The sequence below is a fragment of the Neopelma chrysocephalum genome, unplaced genomic scaffold (genome assembly GCF_003984885.1).
Source record: "Neopelma chrysocephalum unplaced genomic scaffold, ASM398488v2 Primary Assembly neopelma1_120, whole genome shotgun sequence".
NCBI classification, from domain to species: domain Eukaryota; kingdom Metazoa; phylum Chordata; class Aves; order Passeriformes; family Pipridae; genus Neopelma; species Neopelma chrysocephalum.
Genome location: NW_020897782.1, coordinates 170,992 through 179,650, shown reverse-complemented (window position 1 = coordinate 179,650; position 8,659 = coordinate 170,992). Strand labels below are relative to the sequence as shown.

At 48.6% G+C, this 8,659-nt stretch overlaps 1 protein-coding gene across 1 annotated transcript in view; it reads left to right on the top strand.

Annotated features, from left to right (window-relative positions):
• NFU1 (NFU1 iron-sulfur cluster scaffold) overlaps positions 1–3,707 on the top strand; it is an 11,520-nt gene extending 7,813 nt beyond the window's left edge. The window contains exons 6-8 of the mRNA XM_027697596.1: positions 490–553; positions 2,581–2,755; positions 3,493–3,707. Coding sequence (XP_027553397.1) covers positions 490–553; positions 2,581–2,755; positions 3,493–3,540 — 287 coding nt within the window. The 3' untranslated portion in view covers positions 3,541–3,707. The remainder of the gene's footprint in view (positions 1–489; positions 554–2,580; positions 2,756–3,492) is intronic.
• Positions 3,708–8,659: the final 4,952 nt, after the last annotated feature.

Below are 8,659 nucleotides of genomic sequence, written 5' to 3'. Positions count from 1 at the left end.
TCCATGGATATCCTGGGTTAGCATCCTCCTGGAATCCATGGATATCCAGGGTTAGCATCCTCCTGGAATCTGTGGATATCCAGGGTTAGCATCCTTCTGGAATCCATGGATATCCAGGGTTAGCAATCCTTCTGGAATCCATGGATATCCAGGGTTAGCAATCCTCCTGGAATCCATGGATATCCTGGGTTAGCATCCTCCTGGAATCTGTGGATATCCAGGGTTAGCAATCCTTCTGGAATCCATGGATATCCTGGGTTAGCATCCTCCTGGAATCCATGGATATCCTGGGTTAGCATCCTTCTGGAATCCATGGATATCCAGGGTTAGCAATCCTGCTGGAATCCATGGATATCCTGGGTTAGCATCCTTCTGGAATCCATGGATATCCAGGGTTAGCAATCCTGCTGGAATCCATGGATATCCTGGGTTAGCAATCCTGCTGGAATTCTCTCCAGGTCCTGACTTGCCCATCTTTCTCTCCCCAAGCTGCTTCCGAAGAAGATGATGAAGTTGTGCTGATGATTAAGGAGCTGCTGGATACAAGGATAAGGTGAACAGGGAACCTTGCTGGATGAGTGAGTCAGTGTTGGGGTTGGATTTATTTAGGGGGCAGTGGGTTTTTCCTTGGGGTGTGTGATTTCCTGGCTCAGCTCCTGGGGGGGTTAAAGGGCAGAGCTGGCCCAGCTGAGGATGCTGTTGAAATGATGAAAACTACACAGTATTTGCTTTTAGAGGCACTTCTTTTCTCTCTGTTTTAATCAGTTCTTACTTTTTTCTCACCCTTCCCTTCCAAGTATCCCAAAGTAGTTTTTACCCTCCTATCATACTCTGAAGGAGTATTTACTAGTGGTTTCTCTCTCTGTCTGGGCTTCAGTGGATTTTGTCCCTGCATTCTGTTGTGATTTTATTGGTGCTTTAACACAGCTTGAATTTACAAACTGGTGGTAACTAATGAAGTCTCAAGAGTGGCTGTGGATCCTGTTGTTTACCTGAAGGCTATTTTTGTGCTCATTAATTGCCTACCAAAGGAACTGAAAGGGATAAGCAACTTGACATTTTACATAGAGGAGGAGATATCTGATGTGTTTGTGGAGCTGTGGTATCTGATGGTGACATCTTCCCCAGCTCACAGACTGCAGGAACCAGAAACTTGTTTGTGGGTCAAAATCATGGAAATTATGATGAACTTGGGCCTTTTTGGTTTTTTCTTAGATGCTGCATTTAAAGTGATATCACTTTACTTAAAAATTCAGTTATCTCAGAGCTGACACATGGTACTGGTTAGTTTTCCTGAAAGAGGAAGAAAAATAGAAGAAAGCTGGAACATTTTTCCCAAACATATGTCCCAAGTGTTGAAACCAGAATAAGGTTGTGTAAAGCTGTGACAGTGACATCCAGGAGGCCCTGCCCGTGCTGGGAACCCTGTGATATGTCACTCCCTGATTTCCCGGTGCCCTTTTGCAACAGGCACAGAATTCCTGCCCAAATTTCTGGTTTTCCTACCTTTTTCTTTCTTTCATTTCCTTCCCCCTGTACCCCTTGGTGGACCAAGAAACTGTTGATGAGAATATCGGCAGCGAAGTATCTTCCTTCATTTCATAGCAGGGTAGTTGACAGAGGTTATATATAAACCAGGGTACACACAGAGTCAATCAAATTCAGTCAATCAAAAATACATGCATAGAAGTTGTCAGAAGGTGCAGGATGGAGGGAATGTCGATCTGGAAGGTCCTGTAGTGTCTTAAATTTAATTCAAATAAGAAAAATGGAATTTTTAATCGTGGTCTTCGGCTTTCTGGAACGGAGATAATTTGCTGTGGTGAGTTAATAAATGTGTCAGGTTGACGGATTTTTCTCTTAGGACTGTAGTTCTCAAAGAGTTATTTTGGAAATCAGTATAAAGAGCTTCTGTTAGAGTAACTTGATGGTTTTAGCTTGGTCTGGAAAAATGTTGCTATGGGGACCCAGCTACAATGCTGGGCATTTGTGGCTGGCAGAGGGAGAGCAGGCTGCAGAAATGCTAATGGCACTGGGGGGAGCTTATCAGGGCTGGCTCCTTCACCCCTGAGCAGGATTAAGCTTTTATAGTTGCAGCTGTTTTCTGTCCTCAGTAAATTGTGGAGAACTGCATATTTATTTATGGAAGGACTTCAGGACTCCTTATCACAGGTGCCAGCTGCACAGGCACCCCATGGTAGGACACACCCCAGCAGTGCTGGCAATGACTGAGGCAGTTCCTGCATGTGGGGAGGGCCTTCAGGCAGCCCCGTGTGTCTGTGCAGGCTGGATCCAGCTCTGCTCCAAGGTGTTTGTTTACCCTCTCCCCTAAAATGTCAGTGATTCCTTCATACACTGCTGCTTTTGTTGCAAAAGTATTTTGCTCAATGTCCCATGGAAAAGTAGTTTCTGTCAACATGAGAGAGTCCAGCAAAGTAGGTGGTGTTTGAAATTTGAACCAGGTGGTTGTAGAGAAGGAGGGCTGCAGTCTGTATATTTTGTGTGCGTTAAATTTGGCTTTCCTGAAGGTTTCTGGAAGGATCCATATTTCAGGTGTACTTGAGTCTCGTCTCCCATCAGGCCGACGGTGCAGGAGGACGGTGGGGATGTGATTTATAAAGGCTTTGAGGATGGCATTGTGCAGCTGAAGCTGCAGGGCTCGTGCACCAGCTGCCCCAGCTCCATCATCACCCTGAAGAACGGGATCCAGAACATGCTGCAGTTCTACATCCCCGAGGTGGAAGGCGTGGAACAGGTGGGTTGGGCAGGGGTCAGAGCTGGTTTCTTTTCAGTGCAAAAGGAGGGCTTTGTCCCTTTCCAGCCTGCACAGGGTGGCAGTTCAGGGAAAGAACGGGGTGGAGAGATCTGGGTTTCCAAGTCAGGGTTTCCAAGTCAGGAGCTGTATGTTGGCAAAAGATATGGAACACTGCAGAATCCTGCCCAAGCCCCCATGCTGGGCTGCCTGGCTGGGGAGCAGCGTGGCAGCCAAGGCCCTGGTGCTGGAGGGTGCCAGGCTGCCCCTGAGCAGCCTGTGCCTCATGGCAGAGCTGCTGATGGTGCTGGCAGCAGCCTGAGGGAGGTGAGCCCTTGCTGGACTCTCTCCAATATGCCCATGTCCCTCTTCTGCTGAGGAGCCCAGACCTGGGCACTGTTTTCAGTTACTCATGTGCTTTGCTGACTTTACGTGATAAAAAGCAACGAGCTTCTGTCCCATGAAATGTAGATTCTTTTGCTTTCTCATGAAATATCTGATACCTGTAGTGATTGTTTTCATGGGTTTTGTGGTAACTTGACCAGCTCCCATTATTTCAGCCACGTTTCCTGTGGCATTTTGGGTTGCAGGTTTTTCTCACCTCCTTCACGTGCCCGTTGTCGTTCAGACTGTGGGATAACTGCTGTTCTGCTCGGGCCCAGCAGGGCTTTGATGTAATAAAAACTGCAGGGCTGAGAGTTTAAACTGTTTACCCAAACCACTTTTGGATTTGATTTCAGGTTGTTGACGACGATGATGACGTGGAGAAAGAAGCAAATTCTACTTGAGTTGCATCATCTGTGGCCAAATCCGCCTTCACCTCCTGGTGTGTGTAAACTGTGCTGAGGAACAACCCAATCCGCCTGTTCAGAAACATAGTTGCACTTGCCTGGGAAAGTGTGTCATCAGTGTAAGCAGCTTGTCCACTAATTTATTAAATGCCCTCCACTAAAAAAAATCCTTTTGCTCTCCGTTATACTGTGTCTTAAGAAAGAAATGGTGGGCTTGAAAAACGGTGAGGTCTCTCTTCGTTGGTTCATACAGATGATTCAAGAGTGAAAAAAGAGAAGGCAGAAGTCAAGTTTTGTGACTGTGCAATAGAAATAGATGTTTATTCCCCTAAACCTCCATGGGGCTGGCAGGACTTGCTCTGTAACTGGGGAATCAGGAATGTTAATTTTATCAAGTCTTTTTTAAAAAGCTTTTGATTTCTGTCAAATTTTTGTGTGTGAAAAATACCCCATAACTTCAGCTGTTGGTTCTAGAGGATGTAACACTGCCATCACTTGGGGGAAGTTACCTGCTTGCTCATTGCCACTGTGCAAACAGCAAAAAAACCAACAAAAGATGTGAATTGTTTGTTACAGAAATCGTATCTTTTTAAGTAAATGTTAGAAGAAGACGATCCCGTCAGCTTCAGTAAGTAGAGGGACTAATTAGCCTATTTAGAAGTAAAATCGTTCAGCCACCATTAGCGGTCTGTTTAAACATGCAAAAGCTTCTGGAGGACGTAATTCTCTACCTTGCAGAGGAAAGTGCGGTGCTTGAGGGCACGAATTGCGTTTGGATGGAGGAGGGAAGGACTGTTTGCTCCTGCTGGATCCTGTTTATTCTCCGGCAGGGCCGGGAGGAACTTGGCTGCCCCGGCTGCTGCAGGAGGGGGACGTGGCAGAGCCAACACCTTCCATCTGAGAGAGCAGGGGAAGGGAAATATTTGTTGTTCTGACACTGAAATACATAAATGGGGCTTTGCGAGGAGCAGTTGTGTTTACTTGTGTGTGTGGGAAGGATTTCTTCCTGGTGCCTGGCTCTAGCAGGGCTTTGGGAGTGGAAATACTGTTTCTGCTTTGTGCTGCCCCACTGGGCTGAGTTGGTGGTCGTTATTTGGCCTGTGCTCGTGTTCCCTGGGTGCAAGGATTTGACAGAGCTGTGTTCCCCTCTCTCACTCCTTGCCAGGGTAATTATTCCACTGAGTCCCTAAGCAGGATCAGTTCAGTTGGTGGAGAATCTTTCACATAGCAGCTCATCAGCATGTGGCAGCCATAAACTTCATATTGCTTGTTAGAAATCTGAAAAGAAATATTTTAGCTAAATATTTCTGCAGCTTTCATGGAGAGTAATAACCCACAGTAGTTTAAATTACCCACTCAGGATTTGGAAATTGGTCTGAAATCACCATGTTTTCTTTACCCAGTGATGAAGTACACAGTGCCTGATCTTACAAGTGCATTGATGACAAAATTCCCCTCAAGGCAGGCTCAGACTGCCCAAAAGAGAGCTTGTGCAAACATCAGTGCCCTGTTCTCCATCAGCAAACCATGGAACAGCGAGTCATGGGTCTGGTTTCTCAAAAAGAGACCTTTTTAGGACTGATTTCTCAATTTAATGCACTGTATAAGCCAAAACCTAAACAGCAAAGTGTCTGTTTTGTGTGGTAAATAAAATGTGTCTATGAAAGATGTGGTGGTTACTCTTCAGTTAAGCAGTACTAATCTCCTCCAGGTACTGTAGGGACATTTCCAGTCTTGTTTTTAATGGGGGTTTGATTTGTACAGAGAGGACCAAATTAAGCCTGTGTGTACAGAGGGTGAAGATTAAGCACCTTGTGATCTTGAGCCTGAAAAGATTCCGTGTCCATCATATATCCTGTGTGTCCTCAGGTTCCTCGAGCTCTGCCGTGGGGAGAGGAGGTCACAGCACATCCCACCCTCCTGCATCTGCTCTGCCCCACCCCAGAGCCCTCAGGGCAGCATGAGGCAGTGGGGGCTCCAGCTCAGGACAAACCACAGCAGAGGGAGGGTGGGAAGTGCCAGTTCTCCCTTGGGAAGCAGCACAAACCCAGGTGTGTTCCCAGCACTGACCACAGCCAGGAGCACCAGACCTCTGATAGCCCAGCGGGGTGAAACCATCAGCCCAGACCAGCAGGAGCTTCTGTGTGAACTTCCAAGCCCTGGAACAGCTCAGCTCGTGGAAAGAATCCCTGTTGGTGAGAGGTGTCCCATCTCCTCCACTCACCCAAAAACCCTTCCATGGGCACATAGTCCTGACTGTTCAGCTTGGGAGGGGGTGAGTGGCCACATCCTCTGGGGCAGGGACGGGCTGTTCTCAGCTCTGTGTTTGAAGATGGCCCTTCAGCTGGGGCTGGGAAGCCTCTCAGGTCAGCAAGGGGGTTTTGGCTGTGAAGTCTTTCTATAAATTGCAGTTAGTCATTATAAATATAATGACTACTTTAAATATAGTAATGGCTGCTCGAAATTATTCTGGTGTGTTTTTAAAGACAAAAGAAGTTCAGTGGTATTTTTGGTGTGCAGTAGCTAAGTGCAGTTACAGTCCACCAGGGAGGCATTTTGTTTTCACCCATGTCAGAGGAAACACAACATGCATTCACTTTTCCTAGGCACTCTTCTAGCCCTCCCTTATAGGAAAACTTGATTACAGCCATCTGAACTCTTGTCTTATAACTGTTTGCAGGTGGACACATCTTTTTTGTCAGGATGTGGCTCATCCCGAGTTTCTGGGAGGAATTGCCCTCACATTATGCGGGAGGAAATCACTCACGTTACCTGACATTAATCTGGTTATCAGGAATATAATAATATCATCTGGTTATATATCAGGGATATAACTTTTTTCCAAGGGGTGGTAGTTTGCAATCTAGTCCTAAAATTCAGGACTTGAGCCAGAGCTTCTGTTTCAAGTGTTAATTTTCAAAGGCTCATGGGTGAGAGTTTGGTAAACTTCTCACATTTCTCTGTTTGGTGGTAAGTTGCACTTTACATCCACATGAACTACTACATAATAGTAACAGGATGTCCTGTATGTACAGCAAACCTCAGAATAACAAGGTACATGGTGGCAAATGTTGGCTTTTATGGGCAAAAAATTAAATAGCCACTTCAGGATTAAACACGTGGAGCTGGATTTCTGTGTGTGTGCAGTTCCGAGGAAGCGACGAGTGCAAGTGGAGGGTTGGTCTCAGTTTGAGGGGTTCATTTTTATAACACCAGGTGTGGCACAGGTTCAGGCTGTGCAGTCGGGTCTTTGCTGTGCTGCTGACAGAGCTGAGCATGGGCCATCCATGGTGGTGCAGCCTTTCAGTTTGTATCGAGACAATGCTGTGTGTTATTCCAGGTTTGTAGCAGATACATTAGGAAATTCCATCAGTGATAAGCAGTCCTGGAGCTGCTGCAGGGAAGGGAGGGAATTCCCAGCACAGAACCAGAGCAGGAGGTGCCTGGGGAGTGCCCGTGGATCAGTAACCTGGGGGGTGAGTGCTGAGCAGGGAGAGCAGCTCTGCCGTGCAGGGTGTGCATTCCTGGTGCTCACACCTTCCCAGGGCTCCGCTGTTCCCTTCTCACCTGGGAAATCAGCTTCCAGTGCCACGAGACACTCCCCTTCCTAAGGGAAGACAGGGAAGTGGAAGAAAACTGAGGATGTGAAGTTGGCCCTTCTCATCCCAGCTGAGTGAGGGGTTAAAGCCCCGAACAGCTTGGATGGCAGAGCACTGCTCTGCAGAGCCATCCCAGGAGCGGGGTCACTGCCTTGGCTCCTTCCCGTGTGCCCTCACTGGAACAAAACCCAGGAAGAGGCTCTGTGCTGGCTCTGAGCTTCTGATGTTCCTTAGATCCGTGACCTTCTCACTGCTCTGTTCAGCCAGGTTCCAGCAGCAAGTTCAAAATCCGCCCTGTGCTGGTTCTCTGATGTGCACTCACATTGCTCGTTGTTTTGGGGGCTTTTGGAGGAAATATTTCTTTGTTGACTTTAATTTAGAGTAAGATAAACTTGAATGAATGGCATTTTTCTTAAGGGATTGCTCTCTTTTGTAGCCTCAGGCTTTTAATAAGTTTTCCAGCAGGGTTTGATGGTGGTAGTTGCAGGCAGACAGTGTCACAGCTCTCCAGCTGCAGGGATGTCACTCCTTTGTCACTCGTGCCCGGCCCTGGTTTGCTTTGCAGATTCATCTTGATGGTTCCTTTCTCTTGCTTCTGAATAGGTGCTGTTGTAGAACAGTCAGAGCAGGAAACGAGAGGCCAGGCCACGTGGATCTGGGAGGATTCACGCTGTGTCACGGGGGTACCACAGGGGCTGTTTGTTCCCTGCCCGAGCCTGGAGAAGCCCTTTGGCTCTCCGGTTCTTAACTCGGTCCTCTGCGAGTGCTGACGGCTGTGGAAAGGCCTGGGGATGATCCCGAGGGTGCTGCTCCCGACTGGTGTCAGTGGGAATTAGCGGGGGGGGGGCTCTGGGAACGGGTACAGCCTCCCGTGTCTTGGGGCTGGGAATTACTGGGGGAGGATTCAGGGGACAGATACAACCTCCTCTGTATCCGGAGGCTAGGAAATACCGGGGGGGCTCAGGGAATGGTCATTCACCTCCCGTGTTTCAGGGCTGGGAATTACCGGGGGGCTCTAGGAATGGGCACACCCCCCCTCCCATTGTCTCCGGGCTGGGAATTACTGGGGGGGGGGCTCAGGGAATGGGCACATATCCCCTGTATCTCAGGGCTGGGCGTTACCGAGGGGGCTCTGGGAATGGACAGACCCCCCCCCCCGTCCATGTCTTGGGTATTACGGGTGTCTCAAGGAATATCCCCTGTATCTCAGGGCTGGGAATTACCAGGGAGGCTCAGGGAATGGACAGACCCCCTAGTCCGTGTCTCAGGGTGGGAATTATGGGGTGGGGTGGGGGGTGTCTCAGGGAACGGGCAGACCTCCCTCCCAGCATCCCAGGGCTGGGAATTGCCAGGGGGGCTCAGGGAAGGGGCGGACAGCACCCGTGTTTCGGGGCTGGGAATTACAGGGGGGGGATCAGGGAACGGACACATATCCCCTGTATCCCTGAGCTGGGAATTACAGGGGGAGGTGCTCTGGGAATGGACAGACCCCCCCAGCCCGTGTCTCAGGGTGGGAA